Source organism: Notolepis coatsorum (assembly GCF_963971535.1).
Source record: "Notolepis coatsorum genome assembly, chromosome: 20".
Taxonomy (NCBI): domain Eukaryota; kingdom Metazoa; phylum Chordata; class Actinopteri; order Aulopiformes; family Paralepididae; genus Notolepis; species Notolepis coatsorum.
In genome coordinates, this window is record NC_140184.1 from 43,192,006 (window position 1) to 43,213,445 (window position 21,440).

Genomic DNA, 21,440 nt, shown 5'->3' on the forward strand with positions numbered 1-21,440 from the left:
TTCTATTTATATATTGTGTTTCAAGTTGTGAATTAGACTGTACTTTATTTGACTGGTTGTTGTGTGTTGTTGTAGTAACAGCTGAGCGACTCGTTCATAAGAGCCGATTCATTGCCGTGAGCGTGAGTCGAATCGCTCACGTCTTGCCATGAGTCGGTTGCATGGTACATGTTTGCAAAATGTTTTGGTATAGCGCCCCTAGTGGAGAAAAATCCAGCAGCCGCCACTGATAGAGATGCTCCATCCTCTCCTGCTTTAAGTAATATTATGAAACTCAAGTATGAATACAACACTATCCTTCCTAGTCAAATAAGTGTAATGTTATTAAAAATAAAGCACAAACAATTTGAGTTAGCAGATAAACCAAGCTCATTATTGGCACGTCAGCTGAGAGGTACCCAGGCCAAAAGAGCTATTCATAAGATAAAATTAAGCTTTGGGTCCCTCATTACCAGCCCAGAGGAAATTAACAAATGTTTTAAGGACTTTTATGAGAAGCTCTACACCTCACAGAGCACTGCCAGCCAATCAGACATTAGCAGTTTCCTTCGCTCTCTACCACTCCCAAAACTGAGCGAAAACCGCACGTAATACACTGAATGCATAAATATCATTGCAGGAAGTGTTTACAGCAATCAAAGGCTTCCCTAATGGTAAAGCTGCCGGCCCTGATGGTTTTTCCATTGAATTCTATGAAGAATATGTTGCAGATGTTGCTCCCTTAATGTTGCGGATGTTTAAACATTCCATACAAACTGAATGCCTACCTGATTCTCTCTACACAGCTAATATATCTTTAATTTTGAAAAAAGGTAAAGAGGAAACTGACCCCTCCTCGTACCGCCCTATTGCCCTCCTTGGAAACGACTTAAAGGTGTTCACCAAAATTCTAGCTAACAGGCTCAATAAATGTATAATGGCCATAATTCATCCTGATCAAACCGGCTTCATTCCCGGGAGGTTTTATTTTTTCAATGTTCGGCGACTACTGAACATCACATATGGCAAATATAAAAAAGATATAAACACAGCTATCCTGGCCCTTGACGCACAAAAAACTTTTGACCAAGTTGAGTGGAACTATATTCAGTCTGTGATAGAAGAGTTTGGTTGGGGCAGGGACTTTGCTTCGTGGGTTGCAATGCTATACTCTCACCCCACTGCATCAGTCTTGACCAACTGCAATAAATCACCACCCTTTGCCCTTCACCGTAGTACACGCCAAGGCTGCCCATTATCTCCTTTACTCTTTGCCATTGCAATCGAACCCCTCACCATTAGCATTAGAAACCACCCTTCCATTACACCTGTGAAACTAGGTGGAATTGAGCACTACATTTCTTTATACGCAGACGATGTGATTGTTTACCCAGAAGAATCTCTACCGCCTTTATTAGACCTTGTTGAAAGATTTGGCAGACTCTCTGGATACACTATAAACTGGCAAAAGAGTGAATTTATGCCACTTACTGACGGCCTGAATTCAAGATTCCTCCAGAACCTGCCCTTTAGAATTACAGATAAAATGTACTATCTTGGAGTTGTTATTCCTAGGAATCACAAACTCCTGTATAAATTAAACTATGAACCAATGTTAGAGACATTGAAATGTAATGTAGAGAAATGGAGAATTCTCTCATGTTGTCTATGATAGGCCGTATTAATGCAATAAAAATGGTCACTCTACTCAGATTTCTATATCTGTTCCAGAACCTGCCAATTCTTTTAACAAAAGCATTTTTTAAGTCCCTTGACACTCTTATTATGCCTTTCATTTGGAGATACAAAATACACCGTATTTCCAAAAATCACCTGTGCAAGCCTACAAATATGGGAGGCCTTGCCTTACCCATGTTTCAACACTACTACTGGGCAGCCAATGCAAGAGCTCTGGTCTACTGGCAGGACTTATACCCTGGAGAGACCACCACTACCACCCCTGCATGGCTGGCCATAGAACAGAATGCTAGTAGTATCTCTCTCCCAGCACTTCTCTTTGCAACAAAAATATCCCTTGGGGCCGCTATAAGAGACAACTTTATGATAAAGAACTCGTTGAAAATATGGTACCAGATCAGAAAAGTCTTTAAATTACCAGAGACGTCGATCTGTACGCCCCTCTGTCATAACCATGCTTTCCCCCCTTCACAATCAGACCATGTTTTTTTTCAAATGGAAGGAAAAAGGAATAGTCTCTATAGAAAACCTTTACATAGATGGTCATTTTGCCTCATTTTCCCAACTCCAGCATAAATATGAGCTCCCCCCCACTCATTTCTTTCGATATTTACAAATTAGGAACTATGTTGGTTTAAATATTCCAAATTTTGAAACGTATACACCAATTGCTGTGATATACTTCCTCATGACTACAGAGCCCAATACCAAAAGCCTGATATCCAAGTTTGTAGACTCATTTGCAGAACACTATATTCCATCCACACAATGCTTGAGGAGGTCCTGGGAGAGAGATATCCAGGTGGACATTCCAATAGACACCTGGGATGAGGGCCTCCGCAGTATCCACTCTTGTTCTATTAATTCCAGACATCAGTTAATTCAATTTAAGGTGATGCATTGACTTCATTATTCTTGTACAAGATTGCACTCAATATACCCCTCAGTCTCACCACTCTGTACCAGATGTAAATCTGCTGAGGGCTCACTGGGTCATCTCTTCTGGTTACTCTGAGATACAGACTATAGTGAGGATTCGCCTGTTCCCTGAACTTTTCCCTGTCTACTCTCCCTCACCAGCCCCCACCCTTGCGATGATTTACTCTCCTCTACTCTTCACCAGCCCCCACCCTTGGACTACCTTCACGCAGCTGTCATAGTTTATGATTAGCGCCCCAGAGGGCTTTATATACCTGGACCTCCCTTCCAGTCCTGGTCGGGTCGTTCTGTATCTGTGTTCACTCTGTGTTCATGGAGTTCTGTACGTTACCATCCTGTACGTTACCATCACCTGCCGCGTCTCCGGCGTGAGATGACGTGCCAGCCATCACCACCTGTCGCCGTTTGCCTGGAGTGGGACACCGTCTTCGCTCTCTAATTCTCTACGGGAGGTTTTCCAGTGTTCCCACTCCAGACGTCAAGCCGGCGCGTCATCGCTCCCTATTTTCCACGGGAGGATGGCATCTCTTCGCCCCGGTCCCCTGGGACCCCTTTGTTCTGCGTTGCCCGGCCCCCCCGAGGAGGAGGAGGAGGAGGAAGAGGATCTCCGTGCCTGGAGTGGGACACCGCCTTCGTTCTCTAATTCTCTACGGGAGGTTGCCAGTGTTCCCACTCCAGACGTCAAGCCGGCGCGTCATCGCTCCCTATTTCCACGGGAGGATGGCGCCTCTTCCCCCCGGCCTCCGCTGTCGGGCCCCTGTCTCAAGTCAAGTCTCCGTGCCCGGCCCCCCCCGAGGAGGAGGAAGAAGATCTCCGTGCCTGGAGTGGGACACCGCCTTCGCTCTCTAATTCTCTACGGGAGGTTGCCAGTGTTCCCACTCCAGACGTCAAGCCGGCGCATCATCGCTCCCTATTTCCACGGGAGGATGGCGCCTCTTCCCCCCGGCCTCCGCTGTCGGGCCCCTGTCTCAAGTCAAGTCTCTGTGCCCCCCCCCCGAGGAGGAGGAAGAGGATCTCCGTGCCTGGAGTGGGACACCGCCTTCGCTCTCTAATTCTCTACAGGAGGTTGCCAGTGTTCCCACTCCAGACGTCAAGCCGGCGCGTCATCGCTCCCTATTTCCACGGGAGGATGGCGCCTCTTCCCCCCGGCCTCCGCTGTCGGGCCCCTGTCTCAAGTCAAGTCAAGTCTCCATGCCCGGCCCCCCCGAGGAGGAGGAAGAGGATCTCCGTGCCTGGAGTGGGACACCGCCTTCGCTCTCTAATTCTCTACGGGAGGTTGCCAGTGTTCCCACTCCGGCGCGTCATCGCTCCCTATTTCCACGGGAGGATGGCGCCTCTTCCCCCCGGCCTCCGCTGTCGGGCCCCTGTCTCCGTACCAGGCCTCCGCCGTCGGGCCCCTGTCCCCGTGACAGGCCTCCGCCGTCAGGCCCCTGTCTCCGTGCCCGGCCCCCGCTGTCGGGCCCCTGTCTCCGTACCAGGCCTCCGCCGTCAGGCCCCTGTCCCCGTGACAGGCCTCCGCCGTCGGGCCCCTGTCCCCGTGACAGGCCTCCGCCGTCGGGCCCCTGTCCCCGTGACAGGCCTCCGCCGTCGGGCCCCTGTCTCCGTGCCCGGCCCCCGCTGTCGGGCCCCTGTCTCCGTACCAGGCCTCCACCGTCGGAACCCTGTCCTCATCCCTGTAAGCAGCCCTGGCCCGTAGCCCTGGCCCTTAGCCTTTGTCCCTGACACTTAGCCCTGTCCCTTAGCCTGTTCGCCTCTTAAAGGCACAGTGCCGCATTTTCCTTATTTCCTTGACTCTAGTGTTTTGTGTTCTCCCCTGTTTCCCCTCTCCAGTGCCCCTGGTCCTGGTCCTTGACATTTAGCCCTGGCCCTGTCCCTTAGCCCTAGTCCCTTAGCCTGTTCGCCTCTTAAAGGCACAGTGCCGCATTTTCCTTATTTCCTTGACTCTAGTGTTTTTGTGTTCTCCCCTGTTCCCCTCTCCAGTGCCCCTGGTCCTGGTCCTTGACATTTAGCCCTGGCCCTGTCCTTTAGCCCTAGTCCCTTAGCCTGTTCGCCTCTTAAAGGCACAGTGCCGCATTTTCCAGTTTTCCTTGACTCTAGTGTTTTTTGTGTTCTCCCATAAAGGGACTGTTCCGCCTTTTGTTCTATAATAAAGATTTGCCCTGTTTTGGCTTACTCTCATACCTGTCTTGTGTTGTGCGATTGGGGTCGGTTACAAACCATAACACTATACAGTATGGCATGGTAATTGCAAAGAAATGCATTTTAATGCTGTGGAACAGTACCACTTTTCCAAACCTGGCTGACAGAACTCATTAATATGCTACACATGGAGAGAATACGCTATGAGAACGCAGGGCAACCCAGCAAATTTAAAGACATTTGGCAACATTTTCTTGACTATCTATCTTAAAACTAACAAACGACTACATACACTGTAGATATCTAAAACAATGTGAACTTATAGAGCACTATTTTTATTTTTGTGTGTTTTGTTTTTGCTATGTGATTGTTGTGTGATGTTTCTTCCCCCGGCTCATTGCTCTATAAACATCAACTAAAGGGACTCTTGATGACGTGATGGTATTTTGTACAAAGACTATAACTGGACTATGTTGACTGAATGTCTATTATAGATATATATTCTCAATATCTGATTTGATATGTCCATGTCTAACACTGGTAAGAGACACGAAGGAGTGACTGGTTGTCTTGTTTTTATTTATTTTTTATTTATTTTGGGAGGGGGGAGGGTATATATTTTTACATTTTTGTCGCTGTGATGTCTTGATTTTGTCTGTCCTGTCTGCTTTGTTTGTATCTGTTAAAACACTGAATAAAAATAATATCAAGAGAAGAAAAAACAAAACATCTGCTTATATTTTAGACTAACATGACGGCTACTGAGAAGGCTAGTGGTACAGCTAGCGAGGCTATTTCACCAAGGCCACAAGACTGTGGTGAGAACCGGCAGACTCGGCCTAATCCAAAAACAAACAGCCCCAGAACTGTTGGAAAGAAAAATACTAACTTCACACAGAAAACAGACTGCATATTGATTGGAGATTCCACAACAAGGTACGTGGAAATGGCAAACACAGAAAATTGATGTCTAGAAAACACATCTGTGAAGGAGCTGACCAAAATACTTCCAACACTCATCGGGCCAGTCATAACAAAAATTGTCATTCACTCTGGATCGTTTGACATCCTGCGAAGGAAAACGGGCACAGAGACATTGAAAGAGGATTTCACTTGTTTAATGAACACACTAGACAAATATCAGGATGTATCCATCAGTGGACCAATTGCATGCTATCGCAGAGGACAAGAAGCCTTTAGTCGACTCCTAAATTTTTATTCATGGTTAGAATCTGCCTGTCTTACACACAGACTGAATTTCATTGACAATTTTAATGGGTTCTGGAATAATCCTGAACGCTTTCAGAGGAATGGATTCTTCCCAAACCGCCTTGGTTTGAGGCTTCTAGCAGCAAACCTACGTCATGCCTTAGTGACTTCCAAGGGCATCAAACTCATGATACAAGCACGAGCACAAGGCGCCCTGTCCCCAGACAAGGCCATCATGGCCACCAGCAACCCGCTTGATCAAATGTCCCCGAGAGAGCTAATCAAATCAGCTCATCATGCACTAGAGGAGATGGACAGTCTGCTAGCACCAAAAAGGGTATTAAATGAATAGTACAAATACCATGCCATCTTTCAAAACATACCGGTAATCTTAACCAGCCAATGGCATGGTAAAAGCTATAACAGATATACACCATCAATGCGTTCACCTGCTATTAACCTCAAAGCCATCAAGGTCAAGCCAAAGCAGACCTCCTCTAAAGAAGTCCAACAAATAAAATTAGCCCTCCTAAATGTCAGATCACTGAATAATAAAACATTTTTAGTAAATGATCTGATTAAAAAAAATAACTTAGATTGCATTTGCTTAGTAGAGACATGGCTAAATAATGACACAGCTACATCAATAATGATTGAGGCTTCTCCACCAGACTATAATTTTATCAAATACCCAGAAAAAATAGAAGGGGTGGCGGAGTTGCAGCAATTTTCTCCTCAAAACTCTTGTTTAGAATCACGGAACTAGGCGAGTTCATGTCGATGGAATATCTTGCCATTGAGCTCAAAACAGAATCAACCATTATTGTCACAATTTACCGACCGCCCAGACACTCACCAATATTTATACAGGAGCTCTCTGAACTGATCTCATTATGTGTTACCGGATATGATAAGGTGATCCTAAATGGAGACTTGAACATCCATTTTAATAAGAAAACAGACTCCAAAACTATAGAGCTAGAAAATCTACTGGATAGCTTTGACCTAACACAACATATAACAAATGCAACTCACAAGCTTGGAAATACATTAGACTTAGTTATAACAACAACTGGGCTAAGCATAACAAATGTCTCAATAACTGAATTACCTGTCTCCGACCATCACTGTATATTTTTTGATACTCAAATAACCCTTACTAAAACAAAAAAATAAATCATAGTTAAAAAGAGGCTCCTAAACGACAAGGCTGAATCAAAGTTCATTAATCTTATCAGATTACATGAACCACACAATCATGACAGCTCTCTAAATGAAATGGTAGAAAATCTCAATGATGCACTGTCATCTGTATTAGATTCTGTCGCCAAACTAAAAATGAAAAAGAAAAAAACCAGAGCCTCGCCCTGGCTGAACTATAATGCTGTCAACAAAGAAAAAAGGAAATGTCGTGCAGCAGAGCGAAAATGGAGAAAAACAAAAACCACCATATGCTGTGATATATACAAAGATGCTTTAACTGCTTATAATAAAACCATCCGCTTAGCAAGGAAAGACTACTTCTCTAAAATCATTACAGAAAATGCTGGAAACTCCAGAATCCTTTTTTCCACTATTAATCTACTACTCAACACTGCCCCTACACCTCCTCAGTCATCAACGGTTAAGTGTGAAGAACTTGCACTATTCTTTAACAACAAAATAACCTTGATCAGGGCCAGCATTACTCATGATGGAAATAAAGCTGATTGCAGCAAACCGTGCAATGTAACCATGAGAAGTTTCACATGCATCACATTAGATGTACTCTGCAAAACTGTCTCAGAATGTAACTCCTCCACCTCAGACATTGACCCTATACCTACAGCTTTCTTCAAACGGGTGTTTAATAGTGTTTCAAGCCCTGTGCTAGATATCATAAACACTTCCCTTAGAACTGGTATTTTCCCAGATGCCTTTAAAACAGCAGTTGTAAAGCCATTACTAAAAAAACCTAACTTGGATATTAATGAAATGGCAAATTATCGTCCAATATCCAACCTACCATTCATTAGCAAAGTACTTGAAAAGATAGTTTCAGTTCAAATAAATTCCTTTCTTGAAGAAAACAACATCTTAGAAGAATTTCAGTCGGGATTCAGAAAATATCATAGCACTGAAACTGCCCTCACCAAAATAATCAGTGACCACAGGCTAAACTCTGACGAGAATAAGATCTCCATCCTTGTCCTGCTAGATCTCAGTGCAGCATTTGATACAATCGATCACGATATTCTAATCGATCGTCTTGAAAACCTTGTCTGTTTCTCAGAACATGTGCTAAGCTGGTTCAAAACATACATCAGAGGGAGGAAATTCTATGTTAGACTAGGAGAGCACATGTCTGATATATACGACAACAACTATGGAGTTGCACAAGGGAGTTGCTTAGGTCCTTTACTCTTCTCCCTTTACATGTTACCGCTGGGTGATATCATCAGAGAACATAATGTAGATTTCCATAGCTATGCGGATGATACACAACTGTACATATCTGCTGAACCAAATTATACAGCGATTAGCTCCATTACAGACTGCTTACTGGCAATAAATAAATGGATGAGTAAGAACTTCCTGAAACTAAATGAGAACAAAACTGAAATTCTAATTATCGGCCCCAAAACTAAAAAAGAAACGTTAATAAAGAACCTAGGAGGACTAACCCCTTGGATCAAATCTGAGGTCACTAGTCTCTGGGTTATCATAGATTCAGAACTGAACTTCAATTCTCATATTAGCAAATTAACGAAAACATCGTCCTTCCATAGCAAAAGTACGACCATTTATAATCAGAACGATGCTGAGAAGCTAATTCATGCATTCATATCTAGCCGGTTAGACTACTGTAATGCACTTTTCACAGGTCTCCCTAAGAAAACCACAGAGAGGCTTCAGCTAATCCAAAACTCTGCAGCCCGACTGCTAACTAGAACCAAAAGGAGAGAGCACATTAGTCCAGTCTTAGCTGCTTTACACTGGCTTCCTGTAACATTTAGAATTGACTTTAAGGTCCTTCTCCTTACATACAAAGCTCTAAATGGACAGGGACCTAGCTACATCACCAACACTCTAATAAAGTACACGCCAGCAAGAACACTGCGATCATCAGCTGCTGGACTACTAGAGGCTCCCAGAAACAGTCAAAAGAGGATCGGTAATGCAGCCTTTATCAACTATGCCCCAAAACTGTGTAACAAACTACCCCAAAACATCAGGGAAGCCAACTCGCTAGACATCTTCAAAAGATCTCTTTGCTCAGTCATTTCAATGACTTACCTGCACTATTCTTACCCTGCCTACTTTTCTATGCTAATTTATTTTACACTGCCTATCAAATTCATGTGTCGGTTATCACACTTTTTACTTCTTACTGATGACTATTTTTAAACTGAATCATTTTAAACAATTTTTCACACTTTTTACTGTAACCTTGCTATTTAAATTTTTTACTGTTGTTGTATGTCCGTTCTATTTTATAATTTTTAGACTATTTTTAAACTTAATCATTTTAAACTACTTTATTATTTGTATTACTGAATAGAGAGCCTATTAGGATGCTAGATCCTAATGTGAAACACTGTGATTTACCATACCCTGCTATGCTCACCCATGCCTGTATTTTTACTGTTGTGAAGCACTTTGAACTGCAACCTCTGTATGAAAAGTGCTATACAAATAAAGTTATTATTATTATTATTATTATTATTATTATTATTATTATTATTATTATTATTATTATTATTATTATTATTATTATTATTATTATTATTATTATTATTATTATTATTATTATTATTATATTTTAAGGTAAGACCTGCTTTTCCTAATTACAGTAACAATTGTCATTATAGCTAATTCATTAATGTTCTATGGTATGTGTAGTGGCCGCTTGTCATTCCCTAATATTTTGACATTGTGCCACGATGCACCAACTTGTGTTTCTACTTGTGTCGGGTAACAAAAGTTGTGGATGTTGACAGAATTTAATGTCCAGGCTGCTGCTGATGTAGTTTGTAAGGTTTATTGTCCAAAAGAAAATAATGATTTTCAGTTGACAGTTTGCTCCGTGGCTTCGGTAGGAAAAAAATCTGAGCATGTGTATTTCAATATGTGCGTCTTCATCATGCATGCAGACCTGTGTGGACTGTGTGGGGTTCTGTAACGTTACTCATTACTACAGCAAGCGTCACAGTAAAGTCCTTGCGCTGCGCGCCGCTGACCGACCAGCCCCCGACCCCCCCCAAAAAAAAGAGCTCCCCCGAAGACCATGGTATGGTTCGCACACTGAGTAATAATGGCTTGAATTTATATAGCGCTCTTCATGACACCCAGAGCGCTTCACAGAGTCCATTATTCATACACAGTCATACCGGTGGTGGTAAGCTACAATTGCAGCCAGAGCTGCCCTGAGGCAGACTCACGGAAGCGTGGCGAATAATCATCGCCTACGGCCCCTCCGTCCACCGCCAACAGTCATTCACATGCATACACATTCATACGAGTCAAGTAGGTTAAGTGTCTTGCCCAAGGACACAACGGCGATGGGATGGACATGGGCTTGAGCGGGATTCGAACCACCAACCCTTCGATCATTGGACGACCCGCTCGACCCCTGAGCCAAAGCCGCCCTACAGTACAGCCAGATAGCTTTCTACTGAATGCACAGAGAGGAAATCAGTATCTATCTTCATGTATGACTATGGAGAAGATGGTAAGCGCATTTCCCATAATATTGCAGTGTTCCTTTAACATTTCTGTTAGTCTCTATACTTGTATCTGTCTGTATGGCTATCTCTGGCTCCATGCCACTTCCAAGAAGCACCCAAGAGGAGGTAATTACTAGTTACATACAATATTCTTTACTTCACCTCTCTCCAATGTGAATTACAGCAGGCTATTTATTCTGCTGTATGTCCCCATGTCAACTTTTGCCCTTTGGTTAACTTCATTTCTTTGATAAGACTATATTATAATCCAATCATACTCCTTCACTCCAAACAAATCAATATAATGGCAGACCATTAGTGTGAGCCTGTCCAGAGAGAAAGAGATGGAGAGAGAGAGTGTACGTGTGTGTTAGACAGTGGGTGATAATGTTGTTATAATCACATTTATCAGTACTGTATTGGATATTATGTTGGTTATGTATTTTTATCTCCACCAGGCAGTAGCGGTGTGTTTGTGTGCATAGTATGTGTGTCTGTCTATCCGGAGCTAATCTCGTCAATTCCAAGGCTGTGGTGGATGAAACTTGCCACATAGGGGCATACACACAGGCTAATGTCGTTTATGCCATAAACTTTGAGTCCAGACAGTGTCCAGAATATGTTTATTTTGTAGCAAGTAATTTAGTTGTTGCCACAATCTTAGTTACACTGGTCTCCATTCAAAACTTACGCAGTGCTCAGTCCCCTCATTATATAGAGTGTCTCTGGTGATACTAAGGACCAAGATGATTTCTGCGGGACGCTACAGGGCATGTGAGCTAGGTTGATGCTAGGTTTGTTGGGACTAGCCTATTATATTATAATGAGTCTCCTCTGGTTACAATTACATACATCATCTTAGAGAGCAATGCCATGTTAATTCATTCATTCAAACCTTTATTTACTCTCGAAAATACATTGAGTTTACCCTCCATTTTCAATGTCGCCAAGATTACAGTGATAAGGGTAAAAATGTATATTGTGATTATAAAAATGAAAGTGCTTCACAAACAGGTGGTTTCACACCAGTACTCTCCATCCGCCATCTCCCCACCCATCCCGGGCCAAGGGAGAAATTAGGCTTACTAGGCTTCAGGCAGGGCCACTCTGTTCCTCTATTTTTTTTTAAGGTTTATTTTTAGCGTTTTTCCAGCTTTATTGGTCAGACATGACCGACAGAGGAGAGGGAGAGCGGGCGAAGATGTGGGGGAGGACATGCGGCAAATCCGTCCGGGAGCGGGAGGCGAACCCGGGTCGACCGTGTAGGTTTGCGTCGCAGTATGCGGTGCGCCACTGGGGTGCCCCTGTTCCTCTATTCTGTGGTACACAAACAATTTGTAATGATGTGTTTCGATGGAATTTAGGATTTGTGATCCGAGAGATATTGAAACCGCACTCCTACAATACAACTTATATCTCTACAAAGAAAGTCATATTACTAAATACATATTTGTAGTGGAAATTGTGTGTATCCCCCCCTCCCATTTTGTCACCCCTCCCCCACACCTACTATAGTACCCTGTCTCCCTTGATCAATCCATTTGTCCCCTGATCTAATCAGTCTCTCCTGATCAATCAGTCCTCTTACCTAAAGCCCCCACCTTCCCTAACACCCCGCCCCCTTCTGGTATAACCTGGTCACCTGGCCCCACCCCTTTACTGTCCTGTATAAATATCGATGTAGTCTGTGTCTCGTGGTACTCATTACGGGACACCCTCTGCCAGTGCAATACTGGGGAAATCATTCAGGCCAGGAAATAGTCGTAAATATAGCCCCAGTCAGGCCACTTTTTAAGCGGGGGTCTGGGGGTCCCCCACCAGGAAAATGTTTGTTACAAATACTTAATTTCCTGCATTCTGGTGCAGGATTTTTTATTATTTTTTTTATCCACTTTTTCTCCTTATTTTTCTCCCATCCCAATTTCGCTGTTTCCAATTCTCCCCTCCCCTGTCTTGAACGTTGCTCGCTGTCACAAACAGGTGGTTTGAAACAAATAGGGAGTCCACACGTGATACCAAGTTTAACAAAAATAATTTATTTAATCCTATCTAAACAACAAAAAGCATAATGACATAAACAATGAAATGGTTTGTATGAGAATCAGTAGTGAGTGCAGTGTGTGGATGAGTGAGTAAGTATGCTGTGGTGTGTGTGGTGTAAGTATCAGTGCTATAATATGTTAAAGAATTCAGCTTGGGTGTTGGTACAACCTGTGCCTAGGAGTGGAGAAAGCACACAGAGGGGTTAGACAGGGGAAACTATGTACTGTGAGTGTGCAGGCAGCTCTCTGCACTGCACAGGTGATTCAAATATGGCTAACGACCTACCCACTCCACCATGCTCTTTGAGGCCATGTCCCCACGTATCTGGTTCTTTTGCCAAACCCACATTTTATTCCACGATTGGGCCTTTCATCCACACGTAAAGGGTGTTTTCAGAAACATAAACAGAGATTTTCTTAAACGCATTTTAAAGTAAAGATTTTCCAAAATATCCGTTCAGTGGATCCGTGTAGCCACTGTAAACGCATAGTCTAGATAAACGATGACGCCACAGCTCCCAGGCACCCGTAGCCTTGAAGCGCACAGAGGTAATAAGATGGACAGCGCCTGGTGCTGAAATGACAGACAGAAATAGCATGTAGTTTCTTCCCCCTCGAATGTATATATTTTCTCTTATTGATCTCTGCCTCTTAACACTTTCCCGGCCACTTGGGTGCGTCTAATATCACTCTAGACAGCCAGCATATCAAAACAGACTTGCATAGTTTGTGAGGCTTAAAGGAATTTTTTTTTCATCAATACGTTCTCATTTTATAGCGTCTTGAATATAAGCGTTATAAGGGATTTGGTCTAGTATATTTCCTGGAAGGCTGGATAAAGGGCTAATAGCTACTAACGTTATATCCAATGGCATTTCGGTTATACAGAAGCTACAGTTAAAACTCACAAGGGGAGTTCCAGTAGCTCACCGCGTACCTCGGACGCTATTTCGGCGTCGGGGATAACCGTGCGCGTCACGGATCTGGGGTACACGAGTTCGACTCCCGGACTCGCCGTATTTTCTCAGAGTGTCTTTCCCCCGATCTATACCCCATTCAACCTGTTTCTGTCGGTCATGCTTGACCAGAAAAAGCGATAAACGCTAAAAGAACCAGCTGACTGGTCAAAGTTTAAAAAAAAAACTCAGTGCATATGATCCATACGATCCTCAACCATGAATGCATGAAAGGGGGGGGCATTTCTGATTATTGATTACCAATAACCATGTTCGCCTCAGTAGCCACATTCATTGATCGGCTGGTTGAGTATGATAACAAGGCCTGATCAGCGTGTAATTTACGTGAAAAAGATCTTACCGTGAGCCGGTTGGATCCCCCAGACCATTTCCCAGTTATCGATCGCCATCTGGTAGATCGATATATCCATTGGCTGATGATAAATTCCTTTACTGCACACTGAAATCCGCAATCCAAAACGTATTCCAAGCTACAGGCTGCACATCCAGAATCCAGCTAACTGGAAACTCCATTGAAAGTAAAAAAAAATAATGCACCGTTCAGCCACAGGCACACTGCATTATCGCGACAGCGCCCCTAAGAGGATCTGGCCGGTAATGCACTTTTTCGAATTCAAAGAGTAGGGTACATCTGCAGTGCCGCTCGGCGACCTTGAATAGGTTATTAAAATGGAATAAAAGCCAAAACAACCTTGCCACGGACATATCCGTGGTTGGTCCTCAAACGGTTGATTCGAAACACGGATATATACGTTGTTGGGCGGGAATGTGTTAAGCAGTACTGTATATTTGTATATATTGTATATCATTCATAAATGTCTAGATGTAACAGCTACTGTATACTCCAGTGCCGACAGATCCGGCCATCAGACGCTGCTTGCGTGTAATAGGGATGTATCTGTTATTTAGGTATACTGGACATTTTCGTTTACATAAGTCGATTTTTCATTTTTGTTTATTTATTAAGTTAATATAAACCGTGTTTCGAATGTTTTTGAGGTTGTTAAATACACGCTTTTGATTTATTGGTGGCGAGTGACGTTTTTTTCGTCCGCTTATTTCTCGAGAGATATCATACAATGTCAATATTGAGTTGAGATCACAATATCGCGATTCCGAAACAAAATAAGGCGAGGCATTATCACAAACTGTTGAAAAGATATTTAATGTTTTGCTAAACATGTCTAGTTTTGCGCCCGGCTTCAGTTAAAAGCCAAATTGCATTCTAAATTTAGTTAATAGACAGCGCGACAGAAGAGGTCTGCACCTGATGCTCTCTGATGTTGCGGATAGTTGAGGATGTCGGCACCACACGTGAACAGTACAATGCAATTAATGAATGTCTTGTTGTAATTAGTATATATATAGTTTGTGATAAGGACTCGCCATATTTAGTTTCAGAATCCGGAGATTGTGATCTCAACATTGACATTGTATCTCTCCGTTGCCCAGTGCGCAGAAGTAAAGCATTGAATCGTGACATATCTAGATTGGTTGTTTCCTCTGGACTGCATCTAATCCACCGCTATATCTATCTATTTATTATCTACTGTATGTATGTCAATATAGCCAATGGAAGTGCTAGGAATGGTCACGTGGGCTGGGGGAACCAATGGACAATTCCTAACGTTTCTCAATCGTCCTGACCGCCACCTACTGGCCTGCATGCTTGTTGGAGCAATTTATATGCGTTTATGTGTTTGCGTCTGGATCAGTTTTCTTATATACAGATACGTGGGGACCAGTGATGCCGGTAACGCGTTACTAAGTAACGCGTTATTGTAATCTGATTACTTTCCCCCGAAAATAGTAATCTAACGCGTTCATCTTTAAAAGCCAGTAATCTGATTGCAGTTACTTGTCCAAGTGGCTGTGCATTACTATTTCGTTACTATCTCATCATAAATTCATAATGCAGGCGGAATGCAGTATTTTATTTCGTTTTCGACAGTCAAAAATACATTTTGAGCTGTTTTTCTTTTGGGAGTGACGTAGTGTGGCAGTGAAAGGGTTACACAAGAATGTGTCCCGCGGGCCGCGGCGTGACTGGACACTCTGTCTGTGAGTGACTCTGCTTTGGTACAATCACATTCCCCATCCACAGTCTGCGAATCAGAGGCAGAGTAGGGCGGGTCTTCACAGCACGTCATGTGACATATGCGCCAATCGTGTGACAGCAGGGCTCCGTCGTCGGAGAATTCCACCCCAAAACGCTTGGCAAAATTAAAAGTGAGTTTCTGTTCAGACTTCCATCCCAAAACGCTCGTCAGTCACTACTTCACGTTCATATGCGGAGGAAACAAAATACTGTCTACCGCTAAAAACAGCACATCCAATTGCATTGAAAGCATCTGGAATCACAACACTAGCCGACGCTTCGACTATGAATTGAAAATGGGGGACCCTGATGTAAACAAGACAAACGTCTTTCTCTGGTCTGCATCCCCTTAACAATTGTGTGTATTGAGCCGTACTGTATATTGTACCCATTCTGCAATCTGTTAAATAAAGTTTTCATTCATTCATTCATTCAGGTACAGGAGGACTCGGAGGCCAGCCAAACAGCAAAAGAGAGAGATTGTTTCTTTCCCTTTTGATTAATGTATATTTGATGGTGGCAGAGCAAAAGCTCTTATTTGCCAGATTTACAGTTAATTTACATGTTAAAGAGAGACTGATTGTATGTTTATAGAGAGACATTTATAAAAACAATTTAATAGTTACAGTTGATATAATTGAATAGTTCAGCCTGCATTTGTTAGATGTGAATGGATACACTGGTTTTGTAAAACCACTGGCTGGCTGCTCTAATGCTGTGAGCATCATAGACTGTTGCTTTACCATACTTGATGGTACAGAAGCTGAAGCACTAGTTTAACAATTTACGTTATGTGCAGAGAAACAAGTTAAAAACAATTTATGCACTTTCAATAAAGCGTTTAAAAAAAACGGTTGGGGGAACGACGACGACTTCGTAACCTAGTTACTTTCAAAGTAACTAAGTTACTATGATAATCAAGTAATCAGTAAAGTAACTTGGATTACTTTTTAAAGGAGTAATCAATAATCAGTAATCGGATTACTTTTACAAGTAATCTGTGGCATCACTGGTGGGGACATGGCCTGAGTCAACAGACTCCCCATTTGCAGGTGAAGTGGGGGTCGTCACACCCTCCCCCTAAAGAAAAGGGTTCTACCCTGTTAACAAATTACATTTTACAAACAAGCTAACCCAATCCCAAATGTAACAATAATATTTTTTATTTTGTTTTTAAAGTTGTTCTAACTTCAAATCCCCAAATCAAATCCTGTTTAACCCTTTCATCCATTCCCCTCACCATCCTGCCTCCGCAACATAGTGCCCTAGGAAGCAGTCTAAGGGCCCGCGTCCACCTGGCGCATATTTATGACCGCACACGTCTTTTTTCAATGTATTCCAATGGGGAGGGAGTGTATGCGGCCGCATGCGGCCGCCTACAGGAAGTGCGCTGCGGTCGGCTTTCACCGCCTTTCAGCTTTTCTATGCGGCCGCATACAGCCTAGAGAGTTGAAACGTTCTGAACTTTTTCTCACCGCATGCGCCCCGCCCCATTCTACTGGGCGCACTGCCAGCATGTTTCAGCTAGAAATATGCGCCAGGTGGACGCAGGCCATAAGAGAGCAGGAGACAGTAGGGAGTGGGGAACAGACAAACCAGGCAAAACAAGAGTTGCACACAAGAGGAGCACACACAAATACAAATTTCAAAGCACAAAAGTCTACAATCAAACACATGGGCTAAAAATTTATATTTTTATCTACAGCCCTAAATGGCCTTTCCAACCAAACTATCATGGATACCCCACATAGGGAATTCTACCTTATCCACTTGGTTTAAGAGTTTAGGCCTCTTTGTGTATTATCAGAATTAGTCCTATATGCTTATACAGCAGTCAATGAATTAAGGCCAACAGGTAAAGGGATAATACACCACACAATGAAACACCATCAAATCAAACAAAGCAACACAATTTCAGACACAAATCATCTCCAACACCCCTGCTGACCGGTCACCCTTTCCCCTCACCCTCCTGCCTCCACTCTCTGCAACATAGGATCCTAAGAAGCAAATTAAGAGAGCAAGAGACAGAAGGGATTGGGGAACAAACAAGACAAGAAGAACACAGGATGTTAAAAGATGATCTGCACTTCAAACCAATGGAGTCAACCCTATAATTTAAATGGTCAACCACGCCCAGAGGCATTTCATCAGGTGCTGGAAAGTTGCGGGCACAACAACATCATCCATCTCAGCACAATGGGTCTCATTCCCGGAAATTTTCCAACGAGTTATTTTGGAAGACTTATCTTGGAACGACTGAGACAGAATCAATGACAAGTTCACTCTGAGTCCCGAACGTGCTGGTAATATGTCTTAAGTGGCTGAAACGGTCGCACAAATGATATGATCTGATATCTGCTTGGAGAATGGCATTCTGTCTTAAACCTCGAAAGCGCGTTCCCGTTCAGGTCATTTGCATACAAAACAACGCCTCCAGAGCTCCTTATAAGACAAAGTAATGACGCAGCTGTGTGGAAATGGATGCGGAAGCGCTTTGCGAGTCTTGCGACCCATCGGAATGAGATTAGATTAATGTATTGTCATCATATACAGCTTGTACACCTGCCGCACCCCGCGCACCGACACACACACACACACACACACAGACTTGTTATGGAATATTAATGCAGTCTATTGCCATGCGATTAGCTTTAGTTCTTATTTATTTATTTATCCACTGTCATTTCAGTGTTGGTGTATAGGCTATATAGTGTATTTCAATATAAGTTTAATTTATTAATGATATATTCGAAGGACTGCAGGTTTATAGCTATATCAACCCCCTCCAATGTACAGTAAATTACCATGTATAGTTTTGTCAATATTCCAATGTACAGTTTTGCTTCTACAGTGTCCCCCCCCCCCACCCACCCACCCAACCGCGCCCCACCTACCAAACCTCCTCCAACAGTTTCTACGTCAAATGTATATACTCTCTTTTCTGGACTCTTTTTTCTATATATTTTATAATTTAACGACTATTTGAAAATGCAATGCCCATCCCTACATTCAAGTGTTTGTTATAGTGTACTAGAAGCCATGGAAGTATTTGTAATTGTATTAAATTTTTTCCATGGTATGTTGTCCACTATACATACTGTATTTCTGTATAACAACATCTGTATTGGATGAATCTACATCATTTGTAGCATATTCATTAAAATATAAAATATTACAACAGGGTAAAACATATCTTGTCAATGAGCAGGAAAGAGTTTTTTTGTTTGGATTGACATTTTAAAGATGTAGTTTGCGTGGCCATTCAATAATTATACTACTCTACTCACCATAATTTCTACACTCTCTATCTATCTAGGTTGGGGAAATCCGTGCCCATGCGGCAGAGTGGACAGCCAATGTGTCGGCAGAGTTCAAGGAGACGCGTCGCCGCGTCAGCGTGGAAATCTACGACAAGTTCCAGCGTGCCGCCTCGATCAAACGCAAGCTGTCGACAGACCTGGGCCTGGGCCCTGCCTCCGAGCTCACCCTGCCCAGGAGAGCCCTATCAGTCAACTTCAACGACGAACGGGAACGGGAGAGGAATGAGAAGGAGGCGGGCCTCCAGGGGATAACTACGCCCCTGACCAGAAATGGAGGTTTGTTTCTGAATGGTTTGGACCCAGAGAGAGGAGATATCTCCATCATTGAACACCTCAAGTAGAAGAATGAGGGAGAAATATCCTTCCAGTGTTTTCCATTTCCAAACATAACATCTTAACAATGTGGAAACATATTGTCCGTGGCACCAACACTGGGACCTCTTTTACGTGGGGCCAGCTAAACTGCCTTATTTTAATGTAACATCAAGGAAAGAAAGAGTAATGCACTGAAACTGAACTATGATAGTTGTTGGTCCTGTGTCAGTCAGCTCACTGAGTTATTGATTTCCTCAAACTTTTTTATCAACTTTCTACAGTAGACATCAGAGTTGGGACAAATTGCCCATATGTTGATCCAGGGTCAGTTTAGCAATTATCTGTAAATGGTTTGATTACCTTTGCACTCATTCAGTCCTCCTGGTTAATCCCTCAGTGGAAAGCGTCTAACACAACAGACACGTTTGACACCATTAGTTGGCATTAGCACTAACAACATGTTAAGCTACATCTAATGTTAGCTACCAAATGTATCAAGCTAACACTGTAGCTAACACTCTTAAAGATTGTAATGTTACTAATGTTAGATTTAAATTACACTACTAGTAGCAAATATGTTCAGGTCTGCCACCTTACATTACTTTGTATCGTGGGGTAGACCATAAGGACCGAATGACCTCAGACACTGGGGAAGCCCTCTTTGCTACCATTGTCCACTAGTCTTATTGCCTTCAAGGGCAATATGGTGGACTGGCACTGTTAGTACTACAAACACGGCAGAGTGTGATGCTGCTCAAACTACAAACATGGTGGAATGTAATGCTATTAAAAATACAAATATAGCAGACCGTGATTTTATTTCAACTACAATCAGAACTGACCATTGAACAATGTGCATACAGCATGCCAATGGACCTAAATGACTGTGGATGTAAGATGGAGGACAGTAGAGTAGAACCTTGTTTATCCCAGCTCCTCAAAATATAGAAATTGCAAAGCAGAATGGAACATTCAGAATGCTGAAATGCAATTGAATTCAGGATCAGCATTAGTTCAAAACTTGATGCATGTGGACATGCATGTAAACACATTTTGAAACGGTCTAATCTGCCATTTAATTGCCATTAACTGCTTTTAATTGCATGAATCAACATGGCAAGTCCATTAGTTACTCATAATTAATATTATTTTTGCATCACTACTTTTTCTTTTGCTGGTGGACCAGATGGTTGGGATGGATGAGGTTCTAATATATTTGTCTGACTACTGATGTATGCTGACGATGTATGTCTATATGCCTTTGGAACCAGAGAAGGACACTGGTTCTTATCAGAGCTATTGAGTGAAAGAGTTTGGCCATTTGTAGTTTTCAGTGGCAGCCATATCAGCTCCACAGGCCTGCTCCACGGCTGTTGCTAAGGAACATGGCATTCTTTGCCAGGTATTTATTAGGATGCTGGGCACCTTGCCATGGTTTCCAGCCAATGCTATTAACTTCTAGAGAATGGGGGAGCTATATGGTGCCCATAGTACAATGTGACCAAACTCTGTATATCAACGGCTCTGGCCCAGAAAAAGAGATTAGACCATTTACTGGTTTTAATAGTAGATCGAATTAGACCATGCCTGTGCCTTACACTCTTGTATTTACCAACCTAACAAATCGCACACACTGGGTTTGGACAAATGATTAGGTGAGAGATATCACATGTGGATGTTTACATTTTGTTCAACTGAAAAAAGTCAAGACTGATATGGCTGGTGGTAATTTATCAATCCAACAAACCATTTCTGAAAAGATCAGTTGTTCAGTATCAGCTATCAGACAAGAGCTGCTCATGGAAAATGAAACCAGCCAAAAACTTTGTGAAAATCAGTTATCCAACTGCAGTGTGTGCTATAGGCCTGAACGCATGTATGGTAAAATTCTGCCAACCGTGTCTTTTCAATGTTTTGTATTTCTGTGGTTTTGTTATCCATGAAACATGTTTGATTGTCAGATACTGGCTTGACTGTTAGTCACAGGGGGCAGGAACTATATCTTGTTGTCCTGT

General features: G+C 42.7%; 1 protein-coding gene across 2 annotated transcripts in view; it reads left to right on the top strand.

The window, feature by feature from the left end:
• The window catches only part of kcnk2a (potassium channel, subfamily K, member 2a), a 216,288-nt gene extending 196,280 nt beyond the window's left edge, over positions 1-20,008 (top strand). For both annotated transcript variants that reach the window (XM_084337527.1, XM_084337528.1), the window contains exon 9: positions 19,107-20,008. In XM_084337527.1, coding sequence (XP_084193653.1) covers positions 19,107-19,451 — 345 coding nt within the window. In that variant the 3' untranslated portion in view covers positions 19,452-20,008. The remainder of the gene's footprint in view (positions 1-19,106) is intronic.
• Positions 20,009-21,440: the final 1,432 nt, after the last annotated feature.